The sequence below is a fragment of the Thermobia domestica genome, chromosome 17, assembly GCF_964235325.1.
Source record: "Thermobia domestica chromosome 17, izTheDome1.hap1.1, whole genome shotgun sequence".
NCBI lineage: Eukaryota > Metazoa > Arthropoda > Insecta > Zygentoma > Lepismatidae > Thermobia > Thermobia domestica.
Window position 1 is genome coordinate 70,928,603 of NC_137470.1, and position 23,292 is coordinate 70,951,894.

Below are 23,292 nucleotides of genomic sequence, written 5' to 3' on the forward strand. Positions count from 1 at the left end.
AGAACTGTTTACAACTTTTTTGATAAGCGCAGGAGGTACTTCATCAATGCCTGCTGACCATTTATTTTTCATTTGATTGATAATTTTTATTACGTCGGTCACATTTACAGGATATATATACATTGAATTTAGATTATTTCTTATGTTAACTTTCCCAAATTGGTTGCTATTTTTGTGTTTGTCATATATTCTACTTAAATTTGTGTAATAAGAATTGAATGTGTGTGAAATCATTTGTGGGTTATGAATTACTTCATCATTATGGTTTATTTCAGTAATATTTTCTCTTGTTTGATTTATTTTTAGTTCATTATTTACTAATGACCACAACGCTTTGGTCCTATTAGACGAATGCTGTACTATAGTTTCGTTATGCATTTGTTTTGTTGCTATAATTACACGTTTATATATATATTTATATTTCTTGTAATATTTTTCGAATGCTTCAGTAGTATTTCCTTCCTTCCTTAACAAGTTTAGTGTTTTCATTTTTTGACTGGAAATTTTAATACCCTGAGTACACCATTGTTTGGAAGCTTTTGTTCGTAAAGTAACACTCTTTTTGGGAAAAGCTACATGGAAATAGTAACTAAAGTTATCAAGAAAAACGTTCCAGGCTTCATTTACGTCATTGTGCAAAAATACTTCTTCCCAATTTTCATCTTTAATTAGCATTTTAAAGTGCATAATATTATTTGTATTGAAATTCCGCCTATATGCGTGTATTTTTTCTTGTTCCCGTTTTAAAGACGTACTTTTATTTATTGGTACATTAATAGTGAAGAGTTGACCGAGATGGTCAGAAAACCCAGTGTTTACTACCCTAGCATGACTATTTAATATTAAGTCATTTATCAGAAGTTGATCTATTGCTGTTTTGCTATTTTCGGTTATTCTAGTAGGTGTTCGTACGATTGCTTTCAAGCCATATGTTTCTAACATAGCATTAAATTTAAAATCAATCTTTTCAGTTTTCAAAAAATCAACATTTATATCCCCTATTACTGCTACGTTTTTTCTTCTTTCTTGGTAATATCTAACAATTGTTTCCAGTTTGTTTGTGAATAAGTCTAAGTTACCGTCAGGTGTTCTATATACACATACTATAGCTAAATTTAATTGCAATAATTCTACTATGCTACTTTCAAAATGTTTATCTACATTAAAATTTTCAAATTTCGTATTTTTGTTTGCATCCAAGCCTGCTTTAACCAATATGCACGACCCCCCTCTGTTCATGTGACATCTACATGAATTTGCTAGTAATTTGAAACCTTCTACATGTAGGTACTCTATTTCATTTACCTTGTGCCAGTGTTCAGTTAAGCATATAATATGTACATCACGTAAATCATCTAGCATCGCTATTTCTAACATAAGCCTTTTTTGAGTGTTCCACCCCTGCACATTTTGGTGATATACCTTTATTGGAATTATGTTTGTTTTGTTTTGTTTGTGCTTATCATCACTAAAAAATCATCTGATAAGTTTTAAGGAAGCTTTTTGTTTCTCATTGGTTTCTGTTGTTTTTCTCCCTTCCCAAAGTTTGCATTTGGGTCGCTTACAACCTTTGCACTTGAATCTTTACTTTTTACATTTGCACTTGAATCGTTACTTATTGCTGATACCTGGATATTTGTATCGGTCATTACTGGCATATTGGTCTGACCATCAGAGATGATTGGCGAATTAATTTCATGCCATGGCAGAGGAATTGGTTGCAATTTGGTTTTATTTTGTATCATGTCTGCTAGTGTTTTTGCCATTTTTTCTTTACCTATTTTATTTAGGTGAAGCCCATGTCTTGTGAAGCAAGATCTCTCCACATCAACGTCAACAAATGTACAGTTTGGGTATAGCTTCACCCACTTCCTGAGTTTGTTATTTACTCTACATATTTCATCATTTACACAAGAGAAATTGGCTAGATCATGTCTATAAGGTATACCTACTACAATAACATTCACCCCTTTCACAGATTCTAAAAATTTACACATTTCTTTAAATATCTCACCCGATTCATTTTTTGCTACATCATTAGCTCCAGCCCACACCACAAGATAATCACATTGTACTAAAGAATGACTTATGCTCAAGATATCTTTCGCCCTTGCACCCGGCTTTACTATACCACATACTTCATAGCCATTACCCAAAATATGTTTGATTTCTGGAGCACAATCACGACTATGGCTATCACCAATTACATTTACCTTGGGACGGTCTGCTGTTTCACTTATAATCGTTCTTTTTACAGTAACACTGCTTGCAGTCTTTCTCAAGAATTGATTACCCTTCTTAGCACTAGACAAATTTGAAAATTTTTCACTTCTGTACTCTTTTACTCGTTCATTTATATGGGCAGGATGTTTTTTTCGCGATGGTTGAGAGTTAACTTCAGTCACTTGTTGATTACATTTTACTGACATTTTGTTTTTCTGTCCCAAATCTTCAATGAGTGTTTTCCCAGCTTGTAGATTTTCATTTTCAAGACATTTCATATATTTATTCACCTCAGATTTCGGTTTGGAAGAGACCTCGGTAAGTAAGTCCTATCTATTTCTGGTGCTAACACTGTATGTTTTCTTTTCTCCTTTTGCGTTACAGCCAGTTGAATTTTCGACCCTAATTGTTTTCTCATTTGAGAATAAACGATTTGACGTTCCAGTACCGAACTTACTGCGGGAAGTATTTGCCTTGCACTGTACAATCTCGCTCCAACTATGGGGATAATTTTTTCCACTTGCACTAAGGGAGTTTTCACTTTTGCACCTACATTTATTGTATGAGTCATTTATGTCATTTTGTATTAGACTTAAGATTGAACGCAATGAGTCCAGTTCTTCTCGTAGTTTTTGCATTTCAGAGAAAATGTCACTCTGTAATAAGTTAATATCCCGATCTTCATTTGTTTTCATATGCACTACGTTGACACCACTATATCTATTTTTGCAATTTTCTTTACTTGCGCAGTCACAGTGTTCTGATTGACAGGAGTTCTTGCAGCTACTACAATTAATAAAGCTCTCACAGGCTTCTTTACTATTATTCTTGATGAGTTCCTCATGAAATTAATTTTGTTTCTTAGTGCGATCTCTACAGCCCTTAACACTTGACGCCATCTTGTCACATTATGCCATTGCTGCCCTCTAGTGGCATAAATTTTAAAGGAATACTTAAGTTTAAATTACGTTCCAATATTATCTTCATATCGATATGTAGCACTATGAGTGAAAAAAAAAAAAAAAACTACGCGTAATGATTTGCGTTTTGTAGATATGCCATCAGCAATGTTGACTAACATGTTTTCTACGAGATATTAGAATACAAGAAAACGAATAAAAAAATATGGTTCTTTATAAAAATTGAACACTAAAATATAACCCATACACATAGTCGTAGTCTTTGTATCAAAAGTTCTAGGTGTACAAATTTTGTCCCTTTATGTACAGCTAATGTAAAATTTCTGAAAAGGGGTCTTAAAGTTTTCTTGGTGTACTTCAATTACTAAAATAGATTCTTACTAGGAATGATTCCATTCCGGGACCAAGTACCTGGGGAAAAACTTATATATCGTCTGAAAGCTCTTGCCAAGAGAACTACGAAACAGTTTTCAAATCACTGGCAAACCCGCAACCTGACCCTATAAGGGGCCAGTTTGCTGGTGTTTGAGACTCTATGTATTGCATATTCGACAGAAGTAAAAATAAATGTTGCGATGCATCAGCGTAAGCACTTGAGCCCATCATGTCCTCTTTCTTCTCATTGCTATAACGTAACTTGGGCAAGAGTTTGATAATATCGCTTTGCACCCAGACGTACCCATTTGGTCAGTGTTGCCAACCAATTGTAAATACAATGTGGCAAATGGTTTCTGTACCACTGGATGTATATCCATGAAACGTGGCATAAACATCATTCGTCACTAGAAAAAAAATATACTGTGGACGTATTCCTACTCCAAAGATCCCAGTTTGTCAGTGTTGCCAACCAACTATATAAATGAGAAGATGTAAAGCAGGTTTCGTACGATGAGACGTTTATGCACCAAGATTGGCAGAAACATCACGCTAAATATCATTCATACAATTAGACAATATAAAAAGAACACGAACCTAGTATACTACTATTTGAAAAACTTCCATTTTGAAAACGTTAGCATTACTGATAGACTGGGGTGCTTGGGGAATGGTAATAACCACAGAATGTTTGCTGTTGTGTCAAATGATGTTTATGCCAAGTTTTGTCTCTATGCATGCAATAATCAGGCAACCTTTCGAGAAAATTTATATTAGAATGGTTGGCAACACTGCCAAATTGGGGTGTTTGGGCACCCTCACACTGTTTACCACTGTCCAATGCTGCTTCTGTCACATTTGTTATGCATTCGTTCAATGACACACACCCTATTTGCAACATTGTGATATTTTCATTTGGTTGGCAACACAGACAACCTAGAATGGTTGGGAAAAACGGTCACACTGAATATATTTTTGCTATAATGTCGTGTGATGTTTCTGCCAATCTTGGTGCATAAATGTCTCATCGTACGAAACCTGCTTTACACCTCAATTTTTACAGTTGGTTGGTAACACTGGCAAAACTGGCTCCTTGGAGGAGGAATTCGTCCACAATATATTTTTTTCCAGTGGTGAATGATGTTTATGCCACGTTTCATGGATATACATCCAGTGGTACAGAAACCATCTGCCACATTGTATTTACAATTGGTTGGCAACACTGACCAAATGGGTACGTCTGGGTGCAAAGCGATATTATCAAACTCTTGCCCGGGTTTCTTTCTAGCAATGAGCCAAAACGGAACATGATGGGACCAGGCGCTTACTCGTAATGCATCGTAACACTCATTTTTACTTCTGTCTAAAATGCAATGCATAGGGTCACAAACACAAACAAACTGGCCCCCTTATTGGATCAGGTTGCGGGTTTGCTCGTGATTTGAGAACGGTTTCTTACTTCTCTTGGCAAGAGCTTTTAGGTGATATGTTTTCAGCAGGTACTTGGTCCCGGAATGGAATCATCCCTAGTTAGTGTACTTCAAAAATTACCGAAACTATTGGACGCAGAAGTTTTTTTTTTTTTTTTTTTTCATAAATATTCCTTATGTAACCTAGGCTAATGATAACATGGTTATTTATTTATTTATTTTTTAACAAAATGTGATCTTTAGACAATGAAACGGAGTGAGAGTTTAACTAACTACTGTTGCATTAACAACTACTTTGAAATCCACAAGATTTGTATCTGGTCACATACTTTCCACAAACCTTATTCCTTGTAAATCAAAGAACAGTCATTCTGCTAGTTACTGTATTTATAATTTGAGAGTAGATGTGAAAATCATTATGGAACCTACAAATTATTCTTCATAAATCAAAGTTCTTGTAATTTCGTTATTTACCACACACTATATGGCAAATATTCTGTATTTTAGAACTCTGTGAGTTATAATTTTAACCCATCTAGTACTTTTGATACTTCTTTCAAAAAATAAATAAATAAATAAACAAATCTTAGTGACAATATATACCGTACGTGCTCTACAGAACTCATTCAATCTGGACTAAACTTGGGATTGAGGTGCCCTTGACTTGTTTATTAAGCATGCAAACATTTTTCTGTGCAAATCTTTGGTTCCCGATGACTGTCATCGAAATTGGAATTTGAACTTTCTCAAGTTTTCTTTATATATATATTAGGAAAAAAAAAAGAAAAAAAAAGCAGCTATCAAGAATGAGAATTAGCGAGAATACATGGAACAAATTTGTTAAGTTTTAAGTGAAATACAGTTTGTACTTACAACGAAGATTTACTAAAACCAATGAAGGGCTTATTTATACCACAATCAGGAACGTAACTACTTGTTATTAAAATAATTATGACAATTGGAAGGCTAAAACAAATAATCTGTGCACTTCACACAATCTATTGGTTAGAGCACACAAATATGCAGTTTCCACTTCGAGAGTTTCACACATAGTTTAGTATTTGAGTCTGTGCCAGCCAGAAAATAATATAGTTACGGTTATTATTCAAAGTTGAAACTTTGCAAGCTACATTACCTCCTGTACTTAAAATTTTAAATAACTTTAACGCATTACTTTTAGTACAGCCCGAGGCGTACCAAAGGGAACATAGGAGTCAGTTTGCACCTAGCTCCAGAAGGGAAGAAGGATATATTTTGTAAATTTGTATTTTTCACATAAGTGCATACATTTATTTTTCACGTATTTTTAATATTATGTGCAAGGTTCTTCAAAGAAATCTGGTCGCACAATTCTCTTTAAAAAATCATTCTCTCAGCGTTGCATATAATAACTATAGCTTGTTTGTTTGAAATAAGGATAAGCGTACAAGGCTTTTTAAAGAGAGTGGCTAGATTTTTTTGTAACAAGTAGTAATTCTGATGTGTTGTTCATTTAACGAATATAGACAATATTTATTTATTTATTTGCTAAATGTTACTATTTGATAAAAATTTCGAGTGTCAAAAAAAAAAAAAAAATCACGTATATTTTTGTTCATCTACATTAAAACCTTTCAATTTTATTGAAGTATTCTAAATTGTAAACACGTGTGTACCAAAAAATGAAATGAAATATCTCAGTTTAACGTCCCATGATTATGCCTTTTAGGCTAAGGGAGACAATGAATGAATGATGATTGAAGACTTGGTGGAATGAGCTTATGAGAGAAAACGAGAGTAGCTCGAGAGAGAAAAAAAAGTCACGGACAAGATGCTGTCCACCACAAATTTACTTGGCCGGGAATCGAACCAGAGACTCCACGCACCAGAGGTGAGTGTTCTACTACTGAACCACCGTGCCCCCAGGTTGCACCAAAATTTCAGGGCCAAAAGTCAACACCGTTATGACTAAAGATATGTAAAAATGGAAAAAGAGGAACGTTTTTGCAAACAGATAGTTTTCAATCTAAAACTGTGGAAAATTTCCTATCACATCAGCCGTTTGGGCTTCACACTGGTAAGACGTCTTACGTTCAATGAAACAGCAACATTTAACATTTCAGCAGGCTGTTTTATTAAACGTTCAACATACCAACAAAAGAGCATTGTCGGGAAACTGATTCCAAGTTTTTCAGAGTCCCTCACACAACAAAATACACGTTCCTCGTGTTACTTTTGCGTTTCCTTATGTTCGTCCAAACAGCTCGTTGAACTGGAAGCGTTGCTTTTTCTTATAACACTGGGCGCCTTACCGTCTGTAAGTTGATTATAAGACAGGTTTCTGCAAAATGCGATTCTTGAGCATGGAAAAGAGGATTTGAAGGTTTTTAGTCGTTCACCAGTTCTTTTAAACAATTAGGCATAAAACCTTGACATTCTTAATAAGTGGTTTCCTTGAGTTCTACGCTAAGAGTAAAATTTAAGACGAATGTTTATGAGACAACACCAGCCGGGAGGCAAGTTCATGATGTTAACCATATTTCAGAAAGAGTTGATCGCAGGAACTTGGAATTTTCTTCATTTATCTTAAACTGACAGTAAGACGGAGTTTACGAAATGTGACCTCTACAGAGAAAAAGTTTTCTTCAAAACATTACTGACTTTTTTTATCACGCCTCTGACAAAACTGGAAATAGAAATTTTAAATTTTGTGCAAATGTTTGTATTAAACACGAAGCTTTACAAAACTTGATAGCGTTTGAATGTACAGGATGGTCCAAAAGTCTAGAAACACCCTAATAAGTGGTAAACTCTGCAAAGTATAACCAAACTAACAGTGTAGGTGGGGAATAAGGATAGGGCGAAAAGTTTGAGGACACATCACAATGATGTCCATTATTTTGAATCTTGCAATTGTCTTTACATCAAAACCATTGCGTGTGATGTGTCATTTTAATAGCAATTCTTTTGTAGAAATTGAGTGGCACTGTTGTTTTTACTCTACCACTAACCAGTACGAAGTTTTGACTTTTTTTTTCTATCGTCGTAGGTGACTTACTAGCAGAAGATGGCTTTGGAGCATACAAAACGAATTCAGATCGTGGTGTTCTCCGGAGAACAAATTACAATCGTTATGGCAGACGATTTTAACTGCCGCCATCCGGAAAGGACTCCCATCAGCAACGGTACTGTGTTCAAAGTGCTGAAGAAATTTCAAGAATCAGGATCTATGGTGGATTGACCCAAGACTGGTAGACCACACACAGAGGCAGATGAAGCAACAACTTTGGTAGTGTTTGCATCATTCAGTAAAAGTCTCAAGAGAAACACGCGTAGTATAGCCTGTGTGTTACATTCACCTCAATCATGTGGCACCCTTATAAGCTGCAACTTCAACACCTTAAGAAGATGACTCAGAAGCCACATCGTTCGTCTAAACTAATCCAACTGGGCTACTGACACTGGGGCTAGATGAAGTCTGTTATATATAGTTAAAAGAGAGTGATGTTCAGCATCTCAAACGAATTGTGGACGTATGCTCCAACATTACAGCAGACACTTTACGCAAAGTTTTGGGTGACTGCAAACTCAAACTAGATGTGACAATCGACCGGAATGAGGAACATACTGAACACGTCCTATAACACTGAGTAGTTCTTGACGAATGACTAACTTTTTTTGTTGGGGACAAAAGAAAGAAGCAGTCATAACTTCGGAAGGATTAGTGTTAGAGCAAAAATAACAGTACCATTCATGCAATTCAATTTCTACAAAAATTTGCTATTAAAATGGCATATCACATGCTATGGTTTCTATTTCAGACGACTGCGTTAAATTCAAGATGGATTTGAATATAGCGGACGTCACTGTGATGTACCCTCGAACGTTTTTCCCCATCCCTATTCTCCATGTACATTGTTATTATTGTTATATTTTGCAGCGTTTACTATCTATTAGGGTGTTTGCACACTTTTGGACCACCCTGTATTTCACACTGTTCATTGAGTCTTTAAAATTTTCGTAAGCATGAACTTGAAATTCTGTAGAAATATTTATTTCTTGTAGCCCAGATGAAGACAATACAAATATAGCTTTTACGAAATGCAGCCACCACAGAAAGAGCAGAAAGAGCTTCAAAATATTTTTGCTGTTCATAGATCCTGAAACCATAGGGTGTGTGAACTTGGAATTGTGTATAAATGTTTTATTTGAGCCCCAGACTAAGACAAAGTTTTGCGAAATACAGTCTATCCACAAGAGCAGACAGAAGAGACTGGGTTTGGAATTCTTTTAACTTTTTACTCATCTTCGAAACTGCTATCCATAGAAATTTCAAATTTTGTACTAACGTCGTCATGTACTGCAAATTAATGATAAGACGCAGCTGTGCTTCCTACTGGAAAAAATAAAAAATAAAAATCTTCAACCTTTACAAGAACTTTTGAGTATATGAATTCAATTTTTTCCACAAATGTTACCCTTGAACTAGGTTGAACACGCAATTTTAAGAAAAGTTACTCTTAAGAGGAAGCTGAAGAAGTTTTTGCCATTTGTCATATCTCCGAAACAGTCAGGCATAGGAACTGAAATTTTGTGCAAATTTTCTCACTGAACCCTAGACTAAGAATAGGACGTGGTTTGACGAAATATGACATATAAGAGGAAAAGTGGGCCTTATTCTTTTCCGTTGTTCACCAGATCTTGGAAACAGTTGAGTATAGGTAAATTAATATTTGCAGTAATATTCTCCTCAGATTCTAGACTATGCGTAACATGGAATTTTCTGAGACTCAACATCTAAGAGCATTGAAAGAGAGGTTAAATATTTTCTTGCTTTAGGAGGTTGAAACTTTGTACGAATACTCTCTATATATGCTATTCATTGTATATTGAATATTCTCTATCTTTATAAGGCTGAGTTTTAATAATTTCGCTCCAAAGGATAATTAGGTTGATTAAAGGATTTCCATTATTATTACCAATTTCTTTTCAAGCGTTGAACATACAGCCACAAAACTTGTATACATTTGCCGTGAAGAATACGAATATCTCATGAGAAAAGTTGATTTGGTTAAGTTTCGAAAATTAAAAGACATTAAAGTTATTTAGAAGCGATTGTGAGAGTTTATGTTACTCCAATTAAATCAAATTAGCATGAATAAATATTTTGAAACCAGAAAAAGTATACACATAATAATATAATTAGAACATCATATTAAATAATGTACTTTGCTTCCAAAAATACTTTTTTTTTTTTTTTTTGAAAATGCCATTTAAAATTAAACTATATTTTTCTATGAATTTTTGCTTGTAGTGATTATTTTAGTCAACTCTCAAACCCGCATTGGTCTACTATGAGATCACCGAAGTGAAGCCGGTTGTCCCCAACTTCACTTTGATGGGATACTTTTGGAGAAACCAGATGAGATTGGCAGTGTGGCATTCACCCTGCATGGTGTAGAAAATTAGGAATTTATGTGAAAGAAAAAACTGAATCCGGTCAAGGAAACCAGAAACAAATAGTTGCAGAACCAAACATCAGTAAATTCAAATTGCGTCGGTTTAAGACTTTTTGCAGCTTCATGATAGGGAGTACTTTACTTTCAAATATCGAGAACACCCCAGGTTGTTTTCCTTGATATCCTCATGTAATTATTTTCTTTGACTTACGGTAACTTCCAAAATATTTTCCTGGCTTTAGTGACCGAAGTAAACTGCACAGGCCCTGACTTCTTTTTCTTGATATACCAGTTGAGACAACCTTGAAGTAACATTTTTATTCAAAGATCAATATGGAAAGAAACTAGCCTTGCTCACCTGTTCTTTCTTTCTAATTCTAGGAGTGACGATTTCTTCTGGACCAGGTGGTTCAAATTTAATCACCTTTTCTTCCTGTGCTGTATGTGAAATTTCTTGCGTTGAAGCCTTGCCACAAATGTCAGCTTCCGCGTCAGACGGGGGTCCTACATCCCACCAAGGTGCTGAGCCCCCTTCTGAAGCAGTGTGATATGATGATGATCGTGAAGGGGTGCATGTACATTCAGACGCAGTAATAAATTCTTCATCGGATTTTTCGTCTGTTTTTGAAGTTCCGAAGCTTGAGTACCATTCCTGAAATAGCACCAGAACCACATTCAGAATAAGAAGAGAAATTAATAAAGGATAATACAAAATATTTAAAGACATTAAGATTCATAAAACGTTTGCAATCATGTGCAAATAACTTTATACAATCCAATCCAATTTTCAGGATTTTTCAACAAAAACTTCGCTACATATTCTTCACACTCTACTAAGACGAAAATGTATCTTTAATTTTTCTGAGGAAGACTCACCACAGTATAAAGATTATTATTACAAGTGTAACGAACTATTTACACTAATGTCTCACCTACCACTGATAGGCAAGCGCAAAATATTACATTATGATGCAATAATATTCATGTACTGTTCTTTTGTTTGGTTGATATGAACGTATTGGTGTTCTAAGATTAACTATGTACAGAAGTAAGTTCTATTAGGTCTGAGATCATACTCGAGAAACCCCGAATGATCTTGCAGATCACTGTTAAGAGGGTGATTAAAAACTCCAAGACAGACGCCATTTTCCTCCAAAATGGATGAGGTTTCTGGAGGTTCAACGTCATCTATGTAAATCGGGTTAAAGAGCCTAGATCATGATGTAATTTTGAAATCCCCATATTGAATCGACATCTCACCACCCTCTAAATAGCAAGAGGGTAATGTGAAGTATAAAACTAATTGTGTGACCTATGGAACCCAGAGCTTCAATGCCACATTCACAAAATCTCTTTATATACACTTCTGTCCTTAGCCAACTACTTTGTATTCGCATTTATCCGAGATTCATCTTAATAATATCCTTCGACCTATGCCTTGGTTTTTCTAATAGTCATTTTCCAATTGAGTTTACAGCTAGAATTTTTGAGAGCGGGTCTACTTTCTTCCGCTGTAGTAGCTATATGAGCCGCCTAGACGTAATCATCTTACCACCGTTATGTAAACAGAATTAATTATTCAGTTCCTCGTTATGAAGTTTCCACCATTCTCCATCATTTTCCCTCTTGGGTCTGAATATTCGTGTCAACATTTTATTTTCAAATTATTTCAGTCTGCGTTCTTGCCCCAAAGTAAGGGACAGTATCTCGCAACCATATAGCACAGCAGGCATAATTATCGTTTTAAATAATTGAGCTTCAAATTCTTGTATAGAACTCGGAATGCCAAGAGAATTTGAAGTGTAACAAGAATTCTTGCATTCAATCGCTAGCTAATTTCTTAGTTTTGGTCACTAATGTTGATCCTAGGAACGGGGTATGAAACTACCAGAGAATGTTCCCACAAATATAACGCTACAATTAATTTCTAGAAAAAGTGTAACGATTTTAAAGTTACCGACAAGACTGACGTCGTCTCTGTTTCTTGCAAACAATGGCCGAAACTTTGAAAATACAAAATAATGTTGAAGTGGTCTTGATGGCTGAGGAAAGTAGCTGCCGACTTCAACAACAGGGTGTCGTCCTATCTCGCGTAACGTCTTATCAGTCTCCAAGATAAGAATTTACCAGTTTAGTCAAGATGGGTATTCCCATCTTGCCTAATTCCATCTCGCCTAAAATGGTGATTAAGGAATTTCTGGGCGAAGGAGGGAAATTATGTACTTTATTATTAACCATCAGGACAACGAAATTCAAGCGAAATCGATCTTCTGTTGGCGGTGTTGAAATATTGTACAAGACCACAAGTAAGTATTCCAAATGAGGGACGTAAACCTTTAGGGAACTAGCCTTGGTGCTGGCGTTAATTAAAAACAAGTAAATATATTCCCAACTTATATAATGCGACATTTAGATACAGCCACAAGAAATATATTTCAAAACACAGTTTAAAATTGATTACAGCTGTAGGGAATAATTAGAGTCGGACATGTTAATAAGGGGTTTTTAATTGTATACAGACATATTCAAATTACTAGACTCACGCTCGAAAAAAATGCAAAATTAATTATAATGTCATGGATATATGGTGTTCATTTGGGCAAAAACTCCAAACAATAAAGATTCATCTCGAACTGAATAAATGGTTATCCTTCGTTCTTCATTATCATTTGTCCCCGAAACTAATGCCAGAGAAATATACAACCCGTATACACAACGATCTGGTGTTGAAATTTATAACTCGTAGGATATGATGCTTTACTTTTTTAAAATTTAACCGCTTCCAGTATACCCCTAAAAATATAATAAAACAGCCATGTTTTTTTTAAAATATTCAATTAGAAATGGACAGTCTACACAAAATTTGGAATCGACCAGTGAAAGCGGTACGTTTCTAGCACTTGTGGCTTTTGAGATCTTATTGTCGAAAGGATTGGAGACAAACATATAAACCTAGCATTTTAATATATAGACTAGCTGAACCTGTGCTCTCTACACAGCGCATCATTCACATATTAGCATGAATCTCCTTGCTATTCCTCTCATCTGTACATGTCCCTTTATAGACACAAGTGAAAGACGTCTTGATAAAAATCGGCAAGAGATACCATAAAGGGGAGACGTTTTCGATTACCTTTTCAATATCTCGCACCGTTTGCAACATTTGGGCCTACTTCCGCTTGGAGTTTTTAATTCATGTATGATCACTGTTTTCTTTCTTCTTGCATGCAGTATGTAGTAAGTAAATACATTACACACACAATTAATTATAATGTCAATGATATATGGTGTTCATTGGATAAAACACTCCAAACAATAAAGATTCAACAGACTGCAGAAATGGTTATCCTTCGCTTTTCATTGTAATTTGGGCATGAAACAAACGATGAGTGGTATGCAACCCCTGTATACAATTATGTGGTGTTAGAATGTATAATGCGTATAATATGATGCTTTAGTTTTTTTTTTTTTTTTCAATTCCAATGTACCCGTAAAAATGTAATAAAGAAATAATGGCCATGTTTTTTTTTTGTTGTTGTTTTTTTAATTTTAAATAGAACTGGACAATCTTCGCAAAATTTGCAATCTATCAGTGAAAACGTCATCTTTCTAGAGCCTGTAGTTTCCGAGATCTCATTGTCGAAAGGATTGTCCACAAACATATAGTTTAAATGAACTCCAAAGATGACAGCACAATTCATTTGCATTGATTTTGGAGAAGGTTGATTAAAATACAAAGGCTTTGAACAATAATTTAAAAAGAAATAAACTTTATGAAAAAAGATCTATTTAAATATATTTTTTTTAAAAGTACACATACTTTAAAATATTTGTCTTTGTTAAATGTGAAATCACAAATAACCGTAAATCAATGGTTTGAAATCAAAAGTTACAGGTTGGAGCTGAGGAGTTTTTATTGGTATTGTAGTATTTTAATAGATAGATGATGATATTTCATATTTTAATGACTGGTTCATTATCAGTGTTTATTCTTAATCGACATAATAAATTTGTAGTTTCTTTACTCATAATTAAATTAAGTGTATCATATTTCATTCTTTGAAATTTTTCTATCGTAACAAGTTTATCTACTACCTCATTCTGAAGTTTGTGAATATCAGTATTATTATTTTGTGTAGGGCCATATATATCCATTTAATATAAGAAAATTTTTAGTAATTAATATACATTAAAATAGATTGTGATATCAAATATATTTGGTCTAGGAATTAATTCGTGCGGTTGGTACGCACACATTGAAGCTGTAGTACAAACACAAAATACATAAATACCTTAAGAAAAATATTGTCCATCGCTAGTCACCACTTTCGCCCATCTGTCAGGCAATGTACGGATTCCGTGGCGAAAGAAGTCCTCATCCTTGGAAGCGATCCAGTCAGAGACCCATGTTTCGATATCTTCTGAAGAAGTAAACCGCTGTCCAATCAAATCGTTGTTCATGCAATCGAACAAGTAGTAGTCCGAAGGAGCAACGTCTGGTGAATACGGCGGGTGGGGTAAAACTTCCTATCCGACATTTTCTAAATAGGTTTTGACCGGTTTTGCGACATGTGGGCGAGCGTTATCATGTTGAACAATAAGTTTATCATGTCTGTTCTCCCATTCTGGTCGTGTTCTGGCCAGAGCTTGCTTCAAACGCATTAATTGTCGTCGATAACGTTCTCCATTCATAGTTTCACCCGGTTGCAGCAGCTCATAGTACACCACACCTTTCATATCCCACCATATGCACAGCATAACCTTTGCACAGTGAATATCTCGTTTTGGTTGTGATGGACCTGGTTTCACCCAGGCCTTTTTTCGTTTAGGGTTCTCGTAATGGATCCACTTCTCATCACCCGTAATAATTCGATGCAGAAACCCCTTTCTGCTCTGTCGTTGAAGCAGCAATTCGCAAATGGTTTTTCGTCTTTCAACGTCTCTGTCTTTCAATTCATGTGGAACCCAATGTGACATCTTTTGAATCATTCCCATGGCTTTCAAGCGTTTGGAGACTGTTGTTTGATCAACGCCTAATGCTGCTGCAAGTTGTTCCTGCGTTTGACACGAATCCTGCTCGAGCAATGCTGTCAATTCTTCGTCTTGAAATTTTTTTGGCTGTCCAGCTCGGTCTTGGTCTGCCAAGCCGAAATCACCACTTCTAAACCGTGCAAACCACTTCTGACACGTTCGCTCAGCTAGAGCATGGTCACCATACACTTCCACCAAAATACGATGACTTTCAGTCGAACTTTCCTGCATGTTAAAGTAATGCAGCAGGACACCGCGCAAAAACACTTTATCAGGCACAAATTGCGCCATGTTCACTTAACTACAAACTGGTGTTGTTGACGCTTTAATCCACTGCCCTATACTACGAACGATACGCGATGACAGGGGTTTGCAACACATGTGTGGATACACGGAACTGTGGGACGCTCCGTTCGTTGCGCCATCTCTTGTCCACCCGCACGAATTAATTCCTAGACCAAATATTTCCCGAAGGCAAAGAAAGCGAATTAAACGGAAAATTTTTACGTGATGATTTAAGATGTCTACAAGTCCGAGTACTTGTAGAAAAACTTATTATTTATTGTTAAATATTATTTTGAAACATGGATGAGTAAATAATAGGTTATATTAAAGCTTATTCTAGAAGGTTATACCAACTAAAATATGAAGCACTTGAAGAAATACAGTAGACTTTCGAGTATCCGGGTAGCGACTATCCGGCCTAGTTTTCTTTATCGTAATTAAATGAGGAAGGCAAGGCGTTGCATTGTCAACGTGCCAAGGCACTGGAAGCGGGCGTCTGCTACGATCCTCATACGTGTCGTGTGCAAAATAGGTGACAGTTGCTCTATAGGTATGAGTAATTACGAAGAAGCACTCAAGTTTATTGATAATACACTCGACGTAAAAAAAAAAAAAAAAAAAAGTAAAGCTAACATAGATGCAGTTAAAGAAGAACTAACAAAATAGCTCATCTATCAATCCAGGATGGAGGGAATCATTGATCATATTAAGGAAGAAACTCTAAAACTAAAGGACGAAAACTAGGAACTTAAGACTGGACTAGTTATTGCTGAGGAAAAAATAATAAATCAAAATACTGTTTCATGCACGATTGCTGATCCCAAAGCAAAAACTTTTGCAGAGATAGTAAAAAAACAAGAGACGGTAAGAGCAAGAGCAAATTAAAGAGGCAATGGTCAAACAAAAGCCAGTCATATTTCTAAAGGGGAAGGAGAATAAGTCCATCAAAGATCTTCAAACCAAGCTTGTGAAGTCTTTCAATCCCATTAAGGAAAGAGTTAAAGTTGTTTCTGTCAAGCCGGTGGGTGGATCACTGATAGTCGAAACAGCAACTAAAGAAGATATAGAAAAGATATCAAAAATTAAAAAGGTGGTGAAAGAATTCAAAATTGAAGAAAAAAGGAAGAAAAGAGCATTGGCCATTATATACAACGTACCGGCGGAAATGAAAGACGCAGATATTGTGTCTACAATTATTGAGCAAAACTTGGAAGATAACGATGTGGAATTGGCAAAGAAAGAAGTAAAGCCGAATTCAGAACCAAAGAATGACACCAGGTGATATTTGGTAATTGAAGCACCCAATGAAATCTATAAGAAACTACTTTATACAAATAGGGTATATCATCTATACGAAGCCTTAACAATCAAAGATTTCGTTTCAATTCCTAGATGCCTTCGTTGTCTTGATTTAGGACATACCCAAAGGTTCTGCAAGGATGACAAACCAACTTGTAAAATTTGTGAAAAAAAAAAAAAAAAGGATCATGAACAAAAGCATTGTTCGGAAAAAGTTAAACCTAAAGTTTGTATACCTTGCCAAAAAAGAAACAAAAAGTGTACGGCTTCCAACGAAAAGGAATGCCTAACATACAAGATGTTGTATGAAAAGGGTATCCCGAATTGCCTATGGATAAGTGTTACTTAGAACTAATATTTAAACTACAAATTAAGATCATCTTAGAAAACAAGAGAAACAAAACAAAAATCGGGAAGACAGACACTGGGAATCGTAAAGGAAGCTAAATATGGATGAACGCGTAGATTTGCGTATCAATCTGTATGAATATGGTTTTGACAATATAGAACAGTATGCTAAAAACTGTACTGATTCAAACAGGGAAACTGTTTTAATTTTATATTTAAATGCTAGAAGTATACAAAATAAAATTAATGAATAGAACTACTGTTACATAGAATACATATTGTAAAAGTTATAATTATTGTTGAGACATGGTTGTATTCTGGTGAAATTGAGTTGAGTTGATTTTAGTTTAGCGTCCCTTTCAGCAGCGAAGCTATATGAGACGTGGACCTACTGATTAACGTGGAATCCGAACCACATAAGCTCCCGCCGGGAATCGAACCCGGGTCTCCCACAACTGGTGAAATTGAATACTATAATAAGTTCTATGTGTGTAGAGACTACAATCGTGGTGGAGGAATATTTGTTTATATCAGTAATGAATTAATTTGTAGACAATTATATATTATAGATAAAGCGTATACTGTTCTAGGAATACAGATAAAATTTATGTCGAAAAATTTAATGCTTTTTACTATATATAATCCAAACAAGAATATGGTTAATGAACTGTTAGATGACATGGAGATTGTGTTAAATAGTTGTAAAAATTCATACATTCTAACGGTAGGGGACTTTAATATTGACACATTAAACAGAGATTCAACTGAAACTTCGAAATATGTACAGTTTTGTGGAAATTATGGCCTCTTTCAGGCAAATATTAAATATCCGACCAGGCTGACTGATAACAGTAGAACCCTGATAGATCATGTATTAGTAAACGATTTAAGTGAAGTTGTTTCTGTTAATATATTAGCTGATATAAGTGACCATAATATATTAATATGTAACACTATATTTCAGCGAGTACAATATTATATAAACAATATGGAACATTTACGTTTACCTAAAATAAATTATAATAAACTAAATAATTATTTTAGGAATACAAAACTTTCTTTAACTACTAATTGTATTGATGAACAATACGGTAAATTGATGAAGTATATGTCAGAAGGGACTGAAATATCTAAATATAAAAGTACGCATAAGATCTGTAGGAAAGGATATAAACCTAAGTCTCCTTGGATAAATGAGGAATTGTTAAGTTTAGTAAAAATGAGAGATAAATATTACTGTTTAATTAAAAAATTCCCAGATAATATAGATATACGTAGTGAGCATAGAAAACTTAGAAATATGGTAACAAAGTCGAGACGACAACTGAGGAGCGAGTATTATCACAAAAAAATACAGGAATCTTTGTCTGACAGTAGGAAATTTTAGGGTGTTGTTAAAGAAATATTAACTAATAAGATAAATAATGATATAGATTGTATACAATTGAAAATAGGAAATACCTTAGTTAATAATGAACGTATACCAAATGTGTTGAATGATCATTTTGCAAATGTTGGTAAAACACTAGCATCAAAGATACCCTTACTGGAAAATACAGCTTTGAATACGGGTATACCATACAACCGCTCATTCTTTTTTAAGCCAGTTACCCATATAGAAATTATTAGAATTATTAGTTCGCTCAAGAAAGAAAGAAAGAAAGAAAGAAAGAAAAATAAATAAATAAATAAATCAGAAAAAAAGATGGATTACATAATGAATTTTTAATAAATTGCAAGGACACCATAAGCCATACTTTATCTGAATTAGTAAATCTATCCTTTACTCTAGGCGAATTTCCAATGCAATGTAAAACTGCCAAAGTCATTCCAATTTATAAAGGTGGAGATAAGTAAAATCCGAATAATTATAGGCCAATATCAGTATTAAGCTGCATTTCCAAATTAATTGAGAAGTGTGTACATAATAGAATGGTAACTTATCTAGAGTCTATAAATTATTTTTATAAATATCAATATGGTTTTAGGAAAAAATCAAGTACCTTAAATGCTGTAACTGATATAGTAGTAGAAATTTAAGAATATTTGGATAACAAACTTGCAGCAGGATTGTTTATTAATTTAAAGAAAGCATTTGATACACTCAAACATAACATATTGCTTCAAAAGCTAGAAAATTTAGGATTCAGAGGTATATCTCTTTCATGGTTTAAAAGTTACTTGTCTAATAGGTCACAATATGTCTTAGTAAATCGAAAAGAAAGTAATGAGGCTCAAATAGAGTATGGTGTTTCACAAGGTTCCATATTGGGACCGTTACTGTTCTTAATTTATGTAAATGATGTTCATCTGCTTAATCTAAGAGGTAGAATAACTTTATTTGCTGATGATAGTGCTATATTCTATAAAGCTGACACTATAGAGGAACTGATAACATACATTAAAGAAGACTTATCTACATTATATCGTTGGTTATGCATAAACTCGTTGTCATTAAATTTAGAAAAAGTCTCATTATATAATTTTTCACAAGCCGTTGTCAAAGATAATTCTGTCTAACAAAATTGGAATTAAGAATTTGGAGGTGAAAAAGAGTCGAATACACTACATATTTAGGGATAATAATAGATGAACATCTAACTTGGGAATTACAAATTAAAAATTTAGAAAAGAAAATAACTCCTATTAAAGGTATTATGTACCGCTTTAGAAAAACCCTAACAACGAACTTAAAAAGAATGGTATACAATGCATATATCCCTTTCGGGATCTCATGGTACAGCGGGGGACACTTCTAAATGGTACACCTTAGCCGTAAATCTCCATATGGCTGTACCATTTAGAAGTGTCCCCCGCTGTACAATTTGTACTATACGGGTGTTTCATGGTACATTGCGTTATAACTCTCCCACTTGAGCTTTTCCGTTCGGTTTTTTTTTTTCAAGTCCAGAGGCATTGTAGAAGACGTTACGTATGGTTTCACATCTTCCTGCGTCGAGACAGAAGGTGATGACGTCATAATTTTAAACAATATATTTTCTTTTATTAAGCCTATGTTCATTATTTTTGGGCGGGCTTATTTTTGCACGTAGAAGATTGAAATTGTGCACAAACATTCAGTGCACCGAGTAGTATTTAACAGATTTTTTTTCAGATCTCTGCGTTAAAACAGGGGGGTCCAGAGGGGCAAAAAGTTGAAAAAAAAGGGATATTTTTTTACCAAAAAATCCATTTCTTCAGGATTTTCCCGCCTTAGATACATGATGGAGACATGTGAATGGTACCGCCTGAAAGGCAGTTCTATTCTGAAGAAAATGATTGGCGGATTATAGTCCTAGGGTAAATAGAGATCTCAGGAAATTTTTTATCTGAGATCAGGGCCTTTTGCGGTAATTTGGGGCATTGTGGGGATTCTTGATAAAATTTCTCCCGCCCTTACTATTCAAGATAGAAACTTGAAATTTGGCACACATATTCAGTCTACCGAGTACTATTTATCAGATTTTTTTTGAGATCTCTACGTTTAAACAGGGCTGTTCCAGAGGGGCCCAAAGTGTGAGAAAAAATTTCCCCCCGAAATTTTCCCTTTGACATCACTTTTCCCTCTCCTGGTATATGGTATGGGCATGCAAGTGGTACCATTTGAAAGCCTGCTTCATTTTGAAGAGAATGAGGTATGAACCATGATTCTAGGATAAATAGTGACGATGCAGTAGCTGCTTGACTGAAAGTCTAAAAAATACCCCCAAAACCCAGGTTACAGAAAGGGATATACAAAGTCATTTGATATATTTGTGTATTATTTGGGGACATGCTAATAAATAAAAAATACAACCACTCATAATATTACAAAAGAAAGCCATTAGAGCAATGTATGGTCGACTTATGGACTATCCAAGTAAGAGTTTATTTATGAAATCAAATATACTGCCATTCGATTTATTAATTAAAATCCAATTCTGTATGTATGTCCATAATGTACTTTCAAATAATATACATAGTAATCTACTTTTAATAAAGAGGAAAGAGGTACATATACCTAATTATAATACTAGAAAAAATAATGATATTGATAATGTTAATACAACAAAGTATGGTGTAAATAGTGTTAAGCATAACATTACACAAACTTATGATAGTCTGCCTAAAGATATAAAGGATATAAAAGCAATATCTTTATTTAAAAAGGAAATCAAAAAACACTTTTGGAATAAATTTGCTGAATAATCAAGTAGCCATAAAAATGAGAAATGAAGACAGGGATACTGACACATTACTACATAAAAAAATAGCAAAAAGAAATACTTAGTCCCTTAAAGTGAGCTTTTGCTCGTTGGGACAACATTTTCCATCTTCTACTATCCACATGTTATACCTGTCAGTCACGGAACTTGGAAGACCAGTTTCCTTTGTAATTTAGAAATATTAAGTGTGGGAAATCTGGAAGACCGATTTCCCTATTAACGACTTATATTAAGTGTGAGAAATTAGGATAATATCAAAATAAATTGTAGGAAATTTGAATTTCCAATTTCCGTATAGTATGGTATTTCTGTTACTCTGTTTTTTTCTTTTCTTTCTTTTCCTCTTGTTTTTTTTTAAAGGACTTGTGTTAGTAAAAACATGTTTTGATTGTAATGGTATAATATATTGACAACAAGTGTATAAATCTTCCAGCACTGGTCTATATTCTGTAGCATCTCTTTTGTGTAATAATAAAACTTATATTCTTTGAAAATACAAGTTTCCACAGGAAAAGAGCGGCGTTCTACTCCTTGTTCATTGTTTCGTCAGTGTGTAACCGACCTCAATACAGTACGCTTGCCGCTGTTCCTGATTATAACTGTGCAGTACTGTATTCGTAAATCGTTCTTGGAGTATGCTTAAATGTTTATTTAACAGAACTCCGGCCTATCGGGCTTTTCTGTTACCCGGCCTGCCCTTCCGCCACATCAAGCAGGATATTCGGGAGTGTACTGTACATAAAAAATTAGACGGAAAATAAAATGAATAATTAGCATTCTTTTCTTCCGATAAAAAATACATTATTGCCCTTGATGAATGCAGAGAAAGAGCTGTTGTGGTGCTTCATGATATCATTTTAAAGAATAAAAATAACATTAAAGAATATTTTATGACAAAGATATACCAATTTAAAAGCATTCTATTTATTTCAAACGTATTTTATGATTCCTAAACAATTAGAAAGGGATAATGTTAACTTCTCGTGTACTTTTAGACAAGGCAATACAAATTGAAATGATATTATAATGAATTTGTTGCAATATACGTCATTCAAAGAGAGATGTTCAAATTGTTGGATGGTGACTAAAAATTTATAACTGTTGATGTTTCCCAATGACCTTTGAAATGAAATGAAATCTAAGTTTTACGTCCCATGATTATGCAGGCAAGGCTAAAGGAGACGATGATGATGAGAAATGAAAGAAATGGTGGAATGAAGAAAGTAGGAGGAAACGGAAGAACCTCGAGAAAACCCATGCACACGGTGTTTCCAATGTCCTATTGTAATAACATAATAAGAGCAAGTATAGGAATAAAATTAAACATATCTAAAAGCATAACGTAACATGATGGTAAAACAGGACGTCGTTATATTTTTTGTTTTATATAAATGGTTTGATGAAAAGAAAAAAACAACCAAATTTAAAAATTATATATGGAAATACAAAATATTAAAGCATTTATAGAAAGTTTTAAAAATTGAAGAAAAGAAAGAATAAGTCGATATGACAAATGGAAACGAGAAGAACAGCTGGTTATTAATGCAATTATGGAATTAGTGAATATATATATATATATATATATATATATATATATATATATATCAAAACTAACTCACTCTATGGCCTATGGAACCCGAAGATTCAATGCTGCGGTCAGAAAAGCTCTCCACTGACCTCTATCCTTAGCCAACTGCTTCCAATTTCTATTTTGTATCCTATTTCTGCGAGAGCCATC

The 23,292-nt window shown here is 34.4% G+C and overlaps 1 protein-coding gene across 5 annotated transcripts in view; it reads right to left on the reverse strand.

Moving 5' to 3' along the window:
- Positions 1–23,292, reverse strand: part of zormin (spectrin and immunoglobulin domain-containing protein zormin) — a 799,654-nt gene that overhangs the window by 470,148 nt on the left and 306,214 nt on the right. For all 5 annotated transcript variants that reach the window (XM_081744925.1, XM_081744924.1, XM_081744928.1 and 2 more), the window contains one exon: positions 10,745–11,038. In XM_081744925.1, the coding sequence (XP_081601051.1) occupies positions 10,745–11,038 (294 nt within the window). The remainder of the gene's footprint in view (positions 1–10,744; positions 11,039–23,292) is intronic.